The 18,695-nt window shown below is 33.6% G+C and overlaps 2 protein-coding genes across 16 annotated transcripts in view; both read right to left on the reverse strand.

Annotated features, from left to right (window-relative positions):
* The window catches only part of LOC126764541 (endothelin-converting enzyme 2), a 1,258,369-nt gene that overhangs the window by 1,009,234 nt on the left and 230,440 nt on the right, over positions 1-18,695 (reverse strand). The gene's annotated exons all lie outside the window — the stretch shown is intronic.
* On the reverse strand, positions 12,077-14,135 carry LOC126764549 (uncharacterized). Its single transcript, XM_050482244.1, has 3 exons — positions 13,936-14,135; positions 13,528-13,862; positions 12,077-13,466 (listed from the first exon to the last, which is right to left on the reverse strand). The coding sequence occupies exons 1-3, from the start codon at positions 14,105-14,107 to the stop codon at positions 12,825-12,827; spliced, it is 1,149 nt and encodes a 382-aa protein (XP_050338201.1). The 5' UTR covers positions 14,108-14,135; the 3' UTR covers positions 12,077-12,824.

An 18,695-nucleotide genomic window follows, 5' to 3' on the forward strand; every position in this document is an offset into this window, starting at 1 on the left:
ATTCAAGACGCATCAATGCGTCTGCTACAATATTGGTTTTACCGGATTGATATACAAATTTTGAAGAGAATTTTTCTATAATTGCGTGCCATCTTTTTATTTTTGGATTGTATATTCTTTAGATTTTTTAGTGCCCAAATAATTGCATAATGCTTATTTTCATTAGTTGCATAATTTCTTTCTGTTTTATTAGGAGTTTTTGAAATGAAGGTAATTGGTTTACCAGCTTGCGATAGTACCCCACCCATTGCAACGTTAGATTCATCGGCAGTTAATACAAATGTTTTGAATAGTCAGGCTGTGTCAACTCCATTTCTGAAGCCAAAATTTTCTTTAATTTTTTCGAAGCAATTCCTAGATGATTCAGGAATACATCTAGGTATTTGTCAAACATCCTGCAAGTCCCAAGAATCCTCATAATGATCGCAATTTTTTTGGCATTGGATAGTTTAAGATAATTTTATTTTATTTTGGTTTGATTTGATAATATTTTAAGCTACTATATAACCTAAAAAATCGAATTCTTTCGCGAAAGTTTTTGATTTTTCTAATGAAATTTTCATATTAGCATTTTTCACTATTTTTGTAATTGTTTGCAAATCCTTTAAGTGTTGAGTCATATTTTTCGAAAAAATAACTACATCATTAATTTAAACGTGACAGAGTTTTTCAATATGTTCTTGCAATACATACATATGTATGTTTATCGTCCATTGCCCTTTGAAAACTGCTATGAATATACATATGTATTTAAAATAAAAGGCATTCTCAAAAATTCATATTTCCCATTACGGAAAATGATGTTTTGTCATTATCATTTTCTGACATTAAATTTTGATCAAATCCTGATTCTAGATCAATAGTTGAAAAATATTTTGCTTTTATTCAATTACTATTATAAGTTTTGGGGTTACATTGTCATTTGTACCTTTTTTTGGTATATCAAAATTTATTATTGGGGAATTTACTAGGTCTTATTATATTATCGTTCACCATTTTGTTTATTTCTTAATTAACAAACGAATTTACGGATAAGGGGTGTGGATATAGTCTGCTGCATATCGGATTTTCATTCTTATATCCGTTTTTATATTTGTCATGAAGCCAAAGTTTATATTGATATTTGAATAAATTTGAGCAATTTTTTTCTTTTATATCTGTTTTAAACTCAGCTAATTCTACATACTGATTTACACTGTTTGACTTTTCGGAATTCTTTGCTGAAAAATAATCATTATCATCATTCATTTCTGAGCGTTTTTCAAACAATATCGAATAGTTATTATTTGTGTTGCCAGAGCACAATCATCGTCTGGCGTTGTAGAACACTTTCATTCCACAATATTTTTTCTAATTATTATTTCTATTCTGTTGGTATAAATCTTCAGCTGTCGTTTTAGGACCTTTTGTCCCAAAATACATATTTATACGCTTGCAACCAAAGTATTATAGTTTTGTTCATCTAACGGTTGTACGTATCACATAAAACTAATCGCGATACATATAGGGTTTTATATATGTATATAAATGATCTGGATGACGAGAAAAATTCAAATCCGGTTGACTGTCTGTCTTTCCGTTCGTGCAAGCTGTAACTTGAGTAAAAATTGAGATTTGGAATGTGGGTTCCCTAATACAAAAAAACTTACAAGTTCGTAGATGGGCGTAATCGGACCACTGCCACGTCCACAAATCGCCTTTAACCGAAAAGATATAAAGTGCCATAACTAAGCACTAAATTAGGATATAAAGATTTAATTTGGTACAGAAGATTGCAGTAGAAAGGGGCACCTGTGGGTGAAAAAGTTCTCTAACAAGTTTAATGTACATATCTTTGGCGAAATTCCATATCTCGGGATCCGACTAACCGATTTCCACAAAATTTGATTAGTGACATTCCTATGTAATACATTCGTATGTCACATTGTGAAAATGAAAATATAGCACAATTTAAATTTCACTCGAATCGTTCAGTTTCCAGCACAAAAATCAAGAAGCAATTAATATAACGTGCCACCTTATAACCAAAAATTGTTTAAATCCAATAAATGCTGTTAGGTACCGAATATTTAGACCCCGGTACCTATAGTTGATTTTTGATCGAAAATACCGGTCAATGTGTGATATAATGGGTTGTTAAAAAAGTCTTGCGGTATTTTTATTGAATTTTTTTTTTATTGAAATTGAAATGAATTTTTGATGACTCATGCCCAGCTCTTGACCGATGCTACGGCTGCTACTATGCCGGTCTCTTTCGACCAATTCAGCGATTTTATTTTTGTTTGAACAAATAATAACGGGCTCGTACAGCCAATCTATGCCAATGAAGTATAATAGAAGATAAATATTTATTTAAAAAAAAAATGAATAAATTATTAATATATTTACGAACTGCGCAGCAAAGCGCGCCGGGTAATCTAGTAATAATATAAAAGCTTCGATTCACCACCAAAGGGACCTTCCAGAGAATTATAAATCACAAAGCAAAATAAAAAAGGGCTTGTACAACCAATAACTTTTAATTTTTTAAAGGCCCGTGATTCACCATCTAACGGGGGACGCACCGGTTCTATAATAGTAAAATAACTCTGCAAATTTCCTGTAAAAGGACTCTCCAGAGATTAATAACATAAATAAGTAAAATAAAAAAAATATATTTTAAAGAAAATAAAACAAAAACTAAATTAAAAAAGATATCTAAGCCATTTAATAAGACACCAACAGTACAAGGGAATACAACTACCGCTGCACAAGCAGAACCTTCCGGTTCTGGCAACCAAATTTCGCCAGAATTGACACATTTAGTTAAAAACGTTGCAAATCAGATGTTACAGACGGACCAACAAACCATAATATAAAATATTCTAAATGATGTTACAAACCAGAATATTACTGACCAACAAAAGACGATAGATATAGGGAAAACATGAACGACATGGACAAAATTCCCAGCATAGTGCCATCACTACGAGAATTTTCAGGGAACGCTTCGCAGTTGCTCTCCTGGAAAAAAGTTTTGAGCGGATTCTGAAGATATGTGAACCCTCAAAAGACACACCACGATATTTTGGCATATTAAATGTAATACCTTCAGATTGGACAGCAATATCTTGTTGTTTAACTACTCATTACGCTGACAAAAGAGACATTGGTACTTTAGAGTATCAAATGACTTGCTTCGTACAGGGAAGACTAACAAGTAATGAGTTTTACCAAAAAGTTTTAGATGACATATCAGGATACTTAATTTGTTTTTTAGTTTTAATTGTAATGCCTTTTGTATTAGTCAGACAAAAATAACAATTAGTTGAATGGTCTGTCGGCTCCATCCAAATCATCGGAATTCCGAAAGGCATAGATCGAGATCTTTTTTCCCAACCCGTAAGAAGTCCTACGCATGTAACACAACAGATGTGTGGAACCCACACTTTATTTTGCTGTCCAACAGGAAAACCGAAATAATTTTCATACAATTTTTTTTATTAAAGGTGTTAAATTTCTTTGTTGAGAAACAAAAGTTATTTCACCACAAATGTAATAGAACTTGTCAGGATCATTTTTACACTTTCTTGACATTCTGTAAGAATCACTCCACTCAGAAAACACAAAATACAGCCAATTTTCTGAAAAATAAAGCACTGAATTAGAAGATAATAGGGAAAAGACGATTAATCATTAATAGAAAAATAGAAAATCTTCTAAATGAAAATAGGCGTGCAAGACGTGAATGGCAGATAAATCGCTCCCCTTCCACTCAGCTTCAATTAAAATCAGCTGTACGTAAATAAAAAAAATAGCTTAAACGTGAGGAAGAATTCAACACTGCATATAAAGAAACTGAGTCCAAATTCAAACAAGCCAAATTCCCTTTAGAAAGCACAAAAGTCCATGAAGCCACCAACGAAGTGACGAGGAAAATGCTAATTGTTTTGCAAATCACTTAGAAAAGGTATTTCAACCTAAATGCCCAAAGAACAACTTTAAGTTGTCAATCTTACCCAAGACAGCTAAAGACTCGCTCTATTATTTTAAGACTTTACCTCTGAAATTATTGGAATCATAAAAGAACTTAATCCAAAAAAGTCGCCGGGACATGATAATAATAACCCAAAAATTATAATTGAGTTACCAATTATTGCTGTAGAGATACTCTCTCCTTACCTCATATATACAGCAGATCTTCCAACAACTAACAATGTATTGACTTCAACTTTTGCGGATGGCAGAGCTACATATATTGAGCCCTAACAATTTCCACATTTAAGGATCAAGAATATTGGCGTAGCATTTAAGTTCTGTCGAAGAATGGCTAGCGAAATGACATATAAATTTGAATGAACAAAAGTGTAAGCCTGTTACGTTTTCGCTATGACCAAAAATGTTCCCGGCAGTAAAAATAAACAATATTTTAATACCCCAAACCATTTGGCTAGCTTTCATATATTCCTGCTATCAAACAGGCCTTAACAGAAAAGTACCCATAAATGTTTTCAAAAACCAACTTTGGATCTCTTTAAGAGACGAAGGTAGTTACCAATTTAAAATTCCATTCCCTACATACCATAGACGTGTAATAATTAAACAACCATTTTCCTCAGAAAACCTAATAAAAAACGTTAATTAAATTCTTCGGTGATAAATGGTATCATACTATATTTACTTTGGAAGAAATAATGGGAATAATTCAACAAATACAAACAATTAATTTTTCTAATTATAAAATTGGATATACTCAAACAGAAGTTGATGACATTACGAACGAGGACATTCAAACCGAACTAATATTAAAAAACGGAAACGCAAATACAAAAATGTTATTTTCCAAAAATGGAAGCGCAAAAATAGAAGTAAAAAATACAAAATCTGTAAACAAAATAACGATCGGCATACTAATAAACCATATTTACTTGAAATTCCCATTCCACAATATCCTGGTGAAATGGTTCATATAGATATATACAGTCTAGATGAAAATCTTGTACTTAACGCAGTAGAAAAATTTTCGAAATTCGCCCAAGTTAGATTAATAGAATCAAAAGCAGTAGAGGACTCTTGCCACAAATATTTTTTTGCTTTGTTGTACCGAAACCGTAGTTATAGATAATGAAATATCCCTAAACTTACCTTCAATACAATTTATGGTCGAAGACCAACTAGGTGTTAACATTTTCAAAACACCCTCATACGCTAGCAAAGTCAATGGACAAGTTGAAAGATTTCACTCGGCACTTTCTGAAATTATGCGTTGTTTTCAAGCCGAACTCACCTACCGCTCATTTTTAGAACATTTAGACCGTTGCACCTACGAATATAATTACTTAATACACTCTACAACCGGGAAAAGATCAATATAAACCTTTTTTGAAGACGCGTTTTAATAGACCACCAGCAATATAAAAACTCAAGACGAGAAAATATCGAGACATTAAGAAAACAACCAATGAAGGACTTAGAAATTCAGAATAAAATAAGGAATCCAGTAAAAACCTGCGAACAAGGAGAAATAATATATGTATGTATGTTAAAATAAATAAACGTACAGGCTCAAAACTAACAGCAAGATATAGAAAATAAATTGTAAAAAAGACAAATCTAGTGTCGTAATCACAGAAAAAGGACGAACAGTACAAAAAAGTAACGTCAAGACCTAGCTACATATCATTCTTTATTTTAATTTTACAGATTTTTCATACATTTGGTGTACGCTGACATTAGAATAATATATTATACAAATTCACAACTAGCAGCATTACGCAGATTTACGAAATCCATAAACGAAATAGGAACAGTCTGGAATTAGGTTGCGGGAAATCCTGACCACGACGACATAATAACACTAGAAAATAAAAAAACCTAATTGAAAATTATAACGAACAAATAACAATTAGTAAAATAATTTTCGACAAATTAATAATATTTCTGCAATATCAAACAAAAGAAGTATCAACAAATGAAGTTGCACAACATAATCTTGCTATTGAAATCAAATATAAATTACATATAATAAAAGAAGTGGTAATCAATATAGACTATGCAATACATTGGGAAAAATCCGGCATAGTTAAATCTTATATTTTGTTAAATGAGGAACTAAATTTATTAAAACACTAGCTTACCCGGCGCGCTTTGCTGCGCAGTTCGTAAGTATATTAATAATTTATTCATTTTTTTTTTAAATAAATATTTATCGGCTATTATACTTCATTTAATTTTTTTTTCATTATAGACATTTTTGTCATCTTCTTTTTAAACATATTGAATATTCAAATATGCGATAAATTTGCCAAAGCAATTGCCTATTTTCAGATTTTATGAAATATCCACAAACGACAAATCTAAATTTTTATTTATTTGACGTTTGAGTGTAAACTAAAACATAAGAAAACAAAAACATAAGCATTTGACATGAGTGAGTAATGTCACATTATATTGTTACTTGAGCAAAAGTCAACTTATTTAGCAAACAAAAAAACTTGAAATTTCATGGTATAGTATAATTATATTCTGCGATAACAATTACTCTGTATTTGAAAATAATGTGATTTTCCATTCATAAAAGTGTAATAAAACAGTAAGTTAATAGCCAAACAAAAAAGTCAATAACAAATACAGTATAATTCAATATAATAAAAAAAAAATTTTGTTTCCAAAGTATACCATACAAAAAATGACGATGAAAAGATTCCATATGAGAAGAACATTCCATTCTTATTATCTTCAGGAAAAAACAATTGTTGTTCAGTCGATTGATAGCCCATCGTGCGTCACCGTAAAATTCAGACCGGAAGAAAGGGAATACCAGGATGTAGAGCGAATTCTGAATTGCCGATTAGCAAATATCAAGCCAAGTAATGGGAAATACTGTTCCCGAGAAGCTATCAAATATTTTGAAGAAATTGCTTTGAACGAATCTTTCACTATGAAAATAATGAAACAAATAGACGAAATCTTTTTCATAAATTTAGACGATTATGAATTAAGGATGAGGATTGACCAAGATATTGTTGATAAAGGATATGCAGTTCATGAGAATGCTTTCGTACGATATTATCCATTTACTCCATAAAATTGTTATAACGCTAACATTGAGAAGCGTACATAAATATGAATAATAAGAAAATTGTCATAGCGATTCAATAAAAAATTCAACAAAGTAATACTCTTCAAACATTGAAAGTATTTATTCTTCAGTTTCCTCTTATTTTTACATAAGCGTATATAATAAATTGTAAATCTCAAAAATTCGAGTTCTAATCTAAAACATTTTGATAAACAACGTTCTTAGTTTTACTGTCCGGTGCATGAATGAATAAACGATGTGCAGTACCGACTCTCGAACATGCAACATATAATTGTCCATGTGAAAAACACGATTCTTTCAAATTTACTCCGCATATTTGAAATGTTTGTCCTTTGTTTATAGTCATGCAAATGATAAACGCACCGGAAATTGCAGACGTTTGAAATCGAATGGCATGTCTGTTGGAATCATTGGAATACGTGGTATAAGCACATTTCGCTTTGCCATTGAGTGCAGTTGCTTCAATCAAATTTGGTATTAGCTTCTTTATTGCCAGTCGTGTACCATTACACATTTTTGGAGGATTGATATTCCGTAGTAATATGAAAGGGTGAACCAACCTTAAAAATGGAATCAATAATATATTTCATTGAACCTCCTTACAGATTTATATTCTGTAATGATTAAAGTAATGAACAAACCCTTAAATTCAAATGATGTGGCGGTGTACCAGGTGGTTCCAATGAATTCAGAAATTCAATTGGATAATTCACAGCTTCATCTTCATCCATAACGCTGTCAATGGCTTTATAAGTTATGACTTCACCTGGCTATTTGCCAATATTGAACGTTCTGCTAACCAATCATGGCTTCTGTGATTCTGAATGATATTTGGGAAAACGCATTCGACCAATTCTTCTTTTGTTTGCAAAATTGTACAAAAATTTTCGGGCAAGGTGATCATTCCATTAGTATTGTCGATTTACATTTTTCCATTTTCGATATCCAACAATTGTTCCGAAAACTGATATGCAGATGAATCGTCTTGTAATAGGACACGCATATTGCCATTCCACGTAAATTTTTTCACAAATCTCCAGAGAGCAGAAGATTTCAGGCATGCATTTATTTCATCGGCAGGAGTTGACCGAGGAAGAAATTGGCAACGTTTGTCGAAAATCACCTGATAACAATATCAAGGCACCACCAAACAGCTGTTGATTTCCGCATAAATTGTACACTCATCCCACAGAAACAGCTTGCAAAATTGTTTGATATACATAGTTTTGTTGATCATTTAATTTGTCAATATTTGATTGCACAAATTCAATCAATTCGTCACAATTGAATTGTTGTTCACGTTGCAATTCTTGATCCATCAAATCATGCATCGGACGATCAGGTGAAATCATATATAACTGTGGTAATGCTTTATGCGCAATTTTGAGACACATATCTTCAATGATTATTAATGCTTCATTGTACATTTCCAAGGTAATCATCAAATCTGGATTATTTGACGTACGACACATCCGAATCAAAATATCTTCCGTCATGTAATCTTGATATTTGTTCTATAATTCCAGTGGATTCGACGGCATGCATGTTGATATTATAATCGAGAAAAGCAGTCTTATTTGTTGTGGTAAAGATGAAACACATGCATCTTGAAGCGTCGATTCCCAATGTGAATCGTTTTCCAACAAATGCAGTGGGTGACATGCCTCGCGATAAGTCTCACATAAATGACCGTCAACTATTTTCAAATATTCGAACGACCTCGCTCCTTGAACGTTCATCAATAGCAATCGCAAATAAAACATTCCGCGTTGTTGGGATGAATCGTATACATTCTCACCAAAGCATCTGTTGAATATATACCTAGGTGACCATACACTGCTGTACCCTGTTTACGTCGTTGGAATTCTTTTGATGATGTATTCCATATGTAATACTGAGGTACATCAGTATATAGCAAACTTCTGGCAAATGTATCAGTTTCACAAAGTCGAAAAAAAGCAGTTAAAGTAGTCGCTAGTGGTTGTGCTGCTCTCTGCTCTATATTTTCAGTAGTAAAATAAACACGTTGACCATTTTCAAGATGCACCGCTAGATGAACAACAACAGGATGTCTTTCGTGCAATGGAAACGCAAATATTCGCCAAATTGCTTCATTGCTGCTAACGTATCGGCCCATTTGATATCGGGTAATTTCATCGTTCCTATTGTCAGCATCAGGTACTTCAAAGACAGCCATATCACTTCCTTTATTCACATACTTGCAAATGTATTTGATTGACTTGACGGAATTACAATACTCAACGTTAATGTGAGACTGAAATATTTTAGACAGAAGTTGTGAATATGGCACAACCCAGCGATTATCGACGATGATTTCTTGATGACGAATGTTCATCATTACTGATTGACTGTTATCTTCAGTAGACCGTCGTCGCTACAACGGGTTTCCATCATTGCCTGTTATTGTGTCGGAAGTCAATGCTCTGAGATAACGCTTTGAGCTTTTGCCATCAATCATGCATGGTGAATTTATATTTAGTACGCCATATGGGCCATGAATCATATGTTTTGTGACAACTTCAAATAATTCTTGATCAATTGTTTGATCTGGTATCTCGGCTGATATGATATTATCAATTTCATCTGGTGTGATTTTACGAACCAACCATATCAATATCACCAATATGTGCGTGCGGCAATCCTCTCTTTTGCCATTCGATTGAATACATATAACACCGCACTTCTCCAAATACGCGCAATTTCACAATTACATCCATCAGCGCTTTTAATTTTTGCCGAAAAACACGTGCATTTATATCGTGACGATTTGTTGTGATTGACCGTCAAACAAATTATTTTGAATATCGCTCCACTTCGGATTACATGTGAATGTAATAAATAAATCTGGTCGGCCGTATTTTCTCACGTATGACATCACATCTTGAGCATATTCGTGCATATGGCGAGGACTTCCAATATAAGATGCTGGTAATATCGTCAGATGTCCAATATCATTCAAATTCCCATCATTTGTTATTGCATCACGCAAATGTATGTATTCTTCTGATCGCAATTTACTTTGATTGAACCGGATGTAATTGAGACGTTCAGTCTCAATTTTCGCATACATGTCCACAATGTATTGATGAAACAGTTTTCCACATCTCAAATGTAATTTCAACTTTCTTCGCTAATCATTAATCTGTATGAATAATAATTCATGGCGCTGACCTTCCTTTGAGCATCAAGACCTGTAAAAAATACGTTTCAAAATGTATTTAGAAGTTTTCAATTCAAAATCGAAATCTTTTATTTAAACGAAATATTTATGAGCACGATATGTATTATGTACCTGTGCTTGGATTAATCATTGGGATACTATATCCATCATGGCCATTCCAGTGCAATGTAGGGTACTTTAATGCATCGTAACAACGATGAAGCTCCGAAACACGTTGTAATTGTTCATTTCTACGGTGAAGAATAATATCTCGAGATTGAAAATGATCGCCAACAATCACAATGGCCACTTCATCAATGGTTGGTGCATTGAATCTTCTTGAATGCTCTCCAGTTGGAGTTTTATCGGCTCTTATAACGATTCTGTGATTATCAGATGGCAACCGATCCATAGCAGTTTTGAACAATTGGACTAATTCATTGTGCTGATGAAATAAATCTTGTAGTTCGCAAAGAATTTCTCTTTTTGTGTGAGAACCAATTGTGCAGCGTTGATTTAATTCACGATTTTTATCTCCGATGAAATATATTTGTAAAAATTGATGGTTAGCGTCAGGGAGCGGTAACAATGAACCCGCTAGGTGATAAATTTGACCTTCGATCTGTAATATGTATGCAATGTTATAGGAATAAATTTTTCCCTATTCATTGAAAAAAACCATCAAATATTCCATGCAATCACCTTAAATGTCGGCATAAATTGATCTCTTATAATTTTTGTAGCGCCGAAAGAAGTCATTTGAAAAGACGAATTGTACTCTTGTATATGATTTAAAAAATGTTTCGATTCTGGTGATGTCTCAAAAATTAATGATTGCAATGGTTCAGGAGGCGGCTCAAATTCCGGCAATTTTACTTTCCCGTTAGCTCAACACATTCCAGCCGTTTCACCCGAGAATTTAGCCGCTTCACAATGTGGGGATATAACATCCATCATTCCAATATATCCATGTACATTATAGTCGATTGAAGGGTCGTAATCAAATGCAGCACGGAACATATCTTCCAAAACACGACGTCGTATTCGCGTAGGTCTTGCTGAATTTCTTGCATGATGAGCTTCTTCAAATCTATTTCGGGGACGTCGCACTGCACTTTGTGATACTCTTTGTGACAACACGCCCCGAGCATTTCGAGTACGTCGACCTATGTTTGATTTTGGACATGCCGGCATTTTCTTTAAAATAATTTCTTATATGATCACTTCGTTTGAAACACACATAAAGAGTTTTCACTGAATAATTTTCAATAATTATTCTTTTAAAGAGCCGGAATAAAAAAGCAAGCGACCGAAATTGAACGATTCAAATAATTTACAAATCAAAATATTGAAAAACAAAACAAAAAGGAATTGTATGAAAAGTCACTTTTTGGAAATTACCAATTTTTCGACTTTTCCTTATGAAAAGTATATGGCTTTTTAATATCTAACCCTTTCCAGATCCACAGCAAACAACTTCTGATTTCATGAAGATTGGTTCCGCCGTTCTCGAACGTTAGCGTTACTAACAAACAAACAATCATTTTTACTTACATATGTTAATATGTATGTATGTACATATGTATATTAGACCTGTCCTTAAAATTCAAAATGTATTTTATGTTTACAGAATGGGTTATTTTTTTTCCTTTTTATGTAAAAATGTTTAAAAAAAAAATTTGGGGACAATCGGATGATGGGAAGACGGCGCGGAAACGTTTTAAAATTAAAAATTGCCTTCCTTTAGGAAAAAACAAGTTTTATGTATTCAGGTATCAATTTTTCTTTTAGTGTATTATTTTTCTCCAATTTTTTGCATTATATTAACTTAAAACTACTACTTAAAGGAAATATTTTTATTCATATCAATTTATTTAATACATCTAGAAATATTAAAACTTAAATTAATTCCGATTTTTTATAGGACTTATATTTTTTTTGTATTCTTCAACAACTTGAAGGAGGAACTGTTTTTCTTCTTCTTTATTTGTAAGAATAGTATTGAAATCCTTTATAAATTTAATACCTCTTTCCGCTGTATCATTAGTAACAAGCAATTTGTGGCATATTGTGCGACCATTTTGGAATTCCTCGTTTGTTTCCCAAGACTCTGGATCCAAATACAAAAAGTTGGTTGACAACTTGTACTTCATAAAAAATGTTAAAGTTCTTTTGGATACAAATTCGCTTAAATCCGAATTGCCTAAGTCACTTAATTTTTTTATTTTGCGATTGTTTTGTAGTTTAATAGTTGGCTCTTCTGATTTTAAATTTTTTACCATTTTTTTCTTAACATCTACAGAAACATTGAAATCAAAGAAAGCCATTGCGACGTTTTCCTCTGACAAATACCACATGTGTTGTTGCATTTTTCTCAGCAATTCCGAAGAAATACTTGGGTTCACTTTTTCATAATTAATACATTCTTTTACAAAGTTTAAATCATGCAGGGGAGAGGTAATTGCATTAGAGCATTTGTACCAAGCTTTTATATATAAACGTACTAAAAAAACGCAAATGTGACTTAAACCTTTTAATTCAGCTTTACTCAAGTGAAATTGATCACGAAAAAGAAATATTTTCAAGGAATATATCCCCTTTGACATCCAACGTGCATGTAAGTACTAGACGTAAAAATTCTTCGTAGTCAGCACGAACAAAAGTTTTTTGTAATTGTGAATGACAAAATTGTTTGATGTCATTGCAGATGCCATCACTTATATGAGATTTTATATCTTCACAGTCGAGCCCACTCTTAAATGATGAAGTGTCAATATTTGGCCAGGCTTTGGCAAATCTCTCGAAAATTGAGACTTCGGGTGCTTGAGTCACTTTGAAATGCAGGTCAAATACACTACGTAAGTATATTTCTAGAATGTGGTGACGGCATGGTAACGTCAACAAATTTCTTCCTAACATGCGTTGCAATTGAGCGCATGCTCCATTCGTTGGACCAGTATTAGTGGACGTGGTGTCAAAAGACATGCCTTCTACGCGATCTAAAATATTCCATTTACTAAGTGTATCAAAAACGGCTGTAGCTATATTTTCACCAGTGGCAGATATAAGTTTTGGAGCGCCTAGAAATTTGGATTCGCCATTATAACTAACAAGCACTGCAATTCGCTCAACTTTTATTTTTCCAATTAGATCTGGCAATACTTTACCATCCCAGTGGACGACCATTGCTTGTGTATCACTTAGCTAGAATAGAATATTATTAGTATTTAAATAACCTATACGTATATTTTCAATCATGGTATACTTTGTCAATAAAACTCTCTTGAATCCTCTGTGTTTCTTTTCTGCGATGCTCTTCCCTCAGTCTATGTAGAGTAGAACGATTGACTACCAAGTCGCTAGTGCAATGGCCCAATGCTTCTGCAGTCGCCATCAGAATGTGCATCGCCTTTCCATCGCTTACTTTGGCGCTATCAAGTGCTGAAAGCAATCGCGGTGTGATAAAATGTTTTCTTCCCCTGTTAATACAAGTTGAAGCAGTTTGTTTTGTATTTTTTTTCACATTGGTTTCCGCTACTTCAGGCTCACTGTCACCAATATCTTCTTCATAGTCCATACCAAAATCGTCTTCGAGTTCGACTACACAATATCATTTTAAAATTGACCATTACCACTATAAATTACAAAAATAAATTTCATTTGATAAACTTACGATTCACTTCCGACATTTGTTGATGTTTCCTTTTTCTAGACATTTCTTTCTCAATGCGGTGATCTGCTCTGTTTTGTCGCCGATACAATACCATGTCAACACCGGCCATGCTACCAGGGCGACCTTTTTGCCTTTGTAGAATCAAAAATTCCTTGTCTTCGCTAATACGCATGTTTTGTAAGGCATCTCTATGAGCAATGTCAAACAAGTTATCCAATTCTGCAGAAAAGTCTTCAACAATTTTTTTCTGAGCATCAGATCTCTTATTTGGTACGGTTTTTTGAATCTTCTGCCATAATTTGTACAGAGATTCTAATTTATAGACACACCTAGCTACATCTTTTGTCGGAATTCGAGCTTGTTGCCAAAATATTAATACAGCATTTATTGTTAATTTTGCACTTTCTCTCAATTGCCGATACACAAATCTAATGTTATAAAATAGTAATTGCAGTATTTGTTTGTTCGATGGTAGTTTAGCACCTGTTATCTGATGAGAAATTCTTCCAATTAGTTCAATATTCACAACTTGTTCAGAACGTTGTCGTGTTTGTATACATATGTAATGTACTCGCAGTTGCTGGTAATTCACTCATTTCTTTTTTTTTATTAAATAATCACAATTTCGCACAAATTAACACATCTGATTTCAAATGCCAAACAACTGAGAGTGACAATTATTGAAAAAAGAACGCAGTCCATTTACTGTTTTATTTCGCTGCCCAAAAATACCGCTACCAAAGTCTGCAGTCGTTCGTTTTTTATTTTTGCAAATATTGCTGGTTCATGTTGCAAAAATAAAGCAATCGACAGTTACGACGATGGTGCGATAAAAAAAATACTATTTACCGTTTTTTCACTCGAAATAAGAACAAAATATTCTTAAAATTATTCTTTATATCGTGCTAGTTGAGACATATTAAAGCATACATATTCATTTAATAAATACACTAAAAGAAATTGATACTTGAATACATAAAACTTGTTTTTTTCCTATAGGAAGGCAATTTTTAATTTTAAAACATTTCCGCGCCGTCTTCCCATCATCCGATTGTCCCCAAATTTTTTTTTAAACATTTTTACATAAAAAGGAAAGAAATTAGCCCATTCTGTTAACTTAAAACACTATTTCAAAAATCTCCATATAACATAGAACACCTCTAATGTATATACATACAAAATAAAACGTTTGTATGGGAAAAAGAAAAGAGCTGTTTTTTAAGGTTTTCCGGCAACTTTCGTAATTTTTTCTTACATAAGAACCTTCTCCTAATAATAAAAAATACAACAAAAAAAAAATCAGCCAAATCGGTTCAGCCGTTTATGAGTGATGAAATTACAAAGAAAGTGGCATTGATTTTTATATATTACATATATAGATATTGCGTTTTGTTTGTTATGAATTCATTTGGGTCCTTCGCCCATAATCTCCTGCATTAGCTCTGTGTTGTTATTTTTATACTTATTATTTTTGAACTGCCGATATCAGACCACTATATCATATAGCTGCCATACAAATTGAACGATCGGAATCAAGTTCTTGTATGGAAAACTTCCTCATTTGACGATATATCTTCACGAAATTTAGTATGAGTTAATGTTCATTGAAGCAACGCAATATCGGAAGAAAATGTTCAGATCGGCTTACTATAGCATGTAGTTGCCATACAAACTGAACGATCGGAATCAAATTCTTGTAGGGAAAGCTTTCACATTTGACCATGTATCTTCACAAAAGTTGGCATAGGTTATTTTCTAAGGCTGTAATGTAGTCTCCGAAGCAATTGTTCAGATCGGATTACTATAGCATATAGCTTCCAGACAAACTGGACACATTGTTACTAAGAGAAATGCACCTGTGAAGGGTTTATTAGCTTCGGTGCAGCCGAAGTTAACGTTTTTTCCGGTTTTTACATATTTCTTTCTTTTTTTGAAGAAATAAAGTTTTCATATGATTTTTACATGAATTTTGAATGCTTATGATTTGAAATAAAATTTTGGTATTTATGAATTGTATTGACTTTTAAACTTTGATAAACCACATTTTTTGGTTTCTATTCCGGTTCGGCGCATGCAGATTGCGAAACATAATAACGACAGATCCAACTTTGAGACGCAAATGATGCGGTGGCATACCAAGCCTCTACAAATAATTTAGAAATTCCACTGAATAACTCACGGCGTCGTCTTTATTGTCAAGACGATCGGAATTTGACTTTGAATCTTCCAGTTTAAGTCAACAACATCGGTATTTTTGGCAGTTAACATTGCGCGTGCTCTTAAGGAATCATAGTTTCGATAATTTGGCAATTGTTCGGATAATTGATAAACGGCGAATGGAATTGATATCAAACCATCGGAAGTATCAACCGGAATGGAGCCATTTCCAATTTTTAGCGAAGACGATGTAAAATGTTTCACTGTCTGTACTGTATTCTCTGAGTTGGAATATACTCTTCAGTCATTCTCCAAATTAACTGCGAGACGCACGACAGTCGAAAAACGTTAATGAATTGCAAAAGTAAATATCCTACAAGCGCTTTATTACAGTTCACGTATCGACCATTTGATACTTACTGGTCTGGTACTGGTTGCTTCCTTCTCACAAACGTATTTTATCGAATACACCAAACTAAAATACTCAACATTAATATGAGGTTTGAATGTGAATTAGACAATAGTGGTGAATATACTTGTAGTACGATCCATGAGCTGTCAACTTCGGTATTCATTCTTCTTAATTGAATGCTGAATGTTCTGCCATTGTTGTCTGGTGAGCGACGCCGATAGAGTGGATATCCATCATTTCTAGTTTGTGTTTCCGAAAGAAAAGCACGTGGATAGTGTTTCGTGCATTTATTGTCCGCAAGGCCCATGAACCATATTGGTTTTCATCACTTCGTATAATACTGGATCTTTCTCTGCAACAAGAATTTCCGCAGAAATGATTTCATCAATTTGATCTGGTTTAACCACCATCCAAAGAAGAATGTGTACGAGCGACAAACCTCTCTTTTGCCACTCAACAGAGTACATCTAGCATCCAACAGCACCATCAAATATCATAAGTGTTGTTTGAAAAGACGTGCTATGATCGTGACGATCGATTGCTGATTGACCGCGATCCATAATTCCGCACGTATGTCATCGCATCCTGGGAGTGCTTCTTGCCTTGCCTTGCCTTGGGCTGTCATACGTTGCTCGCAAAAAGAACGCCGTCCGATATAAGGGCGACCTCTTCGTTGCTTCGTAACAAATTTCAATCTACAATTGATCTTTGCGTGAAACACACATACATATGTAAAGTTTTCAGTGAATAATTTTCAATAATTTTTCTTTTGAATAGCCGGAACAAAAAAGGCAAGCAACCGAAATTGAACGATTCAAATAATTTACAAATCAAAATATTGAAAAACAAAACAAACAAAAATTTAAAAAAACTTTGTATGGAAAAGAGTTACTTTTTGGAACTATCCAATTTTCCGACTTTTCTTAATGAAAAGTAGAAAGTACATTTATTTTTAAAGCATCACCGATCCACAACGAACAACCTCTGAAAATTTCGTCACGATTGGTGCAGCCGTTCTCTTAGCGTTACTAACAAATAAACATTCGTTCGTTTGTAAGGGAAAAACAAAAGGGCAGTTTTTAGGGGTATCCCGGAAACTATTTGAAATTTTCTTGCCGTAAAAACCATCCTTGAGCCTCAAAGAACATTTAGAAAAAGGAATTGACCCAATTGGCACAGGGGAACGCAGTAGCAAGGGGGGCGTGGCCCCGCCCTATAACAAGTTTAATGTGCATAGCTCCTTAACTGCTTAAGCTACAACAAAAAAAATCGCTGAGTGCGAATACTACCAAAACTTCTACTAATGGTGTGAAAACGATGGAAAATCCCGAAAAATCTATTTAACGGTACTGTTAAAATTACTAAAAGCGCGATAAATCAATAACTAATTACGTCAGGGACGTAAAATTTTGCCGCCGGGGTGGTATGAGAAAGTCCGATGGGAGCCGGTGTAAAAATTGACGATGGTCGTGGCACCGCCCACTTTTTTGTGAAATTCCATGCCTCGGAATCTACTGACCGATTTAACGTTGTGAAAATGAGCGAAATCGGACAATAACCACGCTTACCTCCCATATAGAAAAATTTTAAATTCAAGAAGCAATTAATATAACGGGATTAAACTTTGCACGATTAATTATGCTGTTTACGATAAGGTGGTTATCGGGTTATATGGTTATGAGATTAAGTAAACAACAACAAAATGCGGTATGACAAAATAACCAACTTGGACCAACCTAGGCCCTTGTTTACAGATTATGTGGTTGTTTGCTTATTTTCAGTGTTAGAAAGTCGTTGGAGTTTTACTAAATGGCAGCACAAAAAATAAATAAAACTAAGCGAATGGCATTTCCATTTTGATTTTCTTATTGTAAAATCTGCTATTAACAGCTGTTTTTTGTTTACTATCAGCAAATTAAAACCGAAATAAAAAGTATCAAAAAACATCACAAAGCATCAAAAAATAGGAGATGAGCGAATTGGCATTTGCTGACGCGCAGCATTTGTAAAAATCTCAATCGTCAAAGCAACACACAACATTTTCTCGCCAATGAATAGATTTCGGAACATGGAGTTCATCTCCCCGTCTACTACAGATGATTAAAGTTATATCCTCTAGCAGTTCTTCTAATACTTCATCCATTGCATTGTGACACTGTTCAGGGCGCAAGATGTCTGCAAATTTTTTGAA

The sequence above is a fragment of the Bactrocera neohumeralis genome, unplaced genomic scaffold, assembly GCF_024586455.1.
Source record: "Bactrocera neohumeralis isolate Rockhampton unplaced genomic scaffold, APGP_CSIRO_Bneo_wtdbg2-racon-allhic-juicebox.fasta_v2 cluster09, whole genome shotgun sequence".
Taxonomy (NCBI): Eukaryota; Metazoa; Arthropoda; class Insecta; order Diptera; family Tephritidae; genus Bactrocera; species Bactrocera neohumeralis.

Coding starts and splice junctions, on each gene's coding strand:
- LOC126764549 (XM_050482244.1), bottom strand. CDS start 14,107: ATGCGTATTAGCGAAGACAAGGAATTTTTGATTCTACAAAGGCAAAAA. Junction 13,863..13,935: donor ACAAATGTCGGAAGTGAATC/GTAAGTTTATCA, acceptor GATATTGTGTAG/TCGAACTCGAAGACGATTTT. Junction 13,467..13,527: donor AAGAGAGTTTTATTGACAAA/GTATACCATGAT, acceptor ATTCTATTCTAG/CTAAGTGATACACAAGCAAT.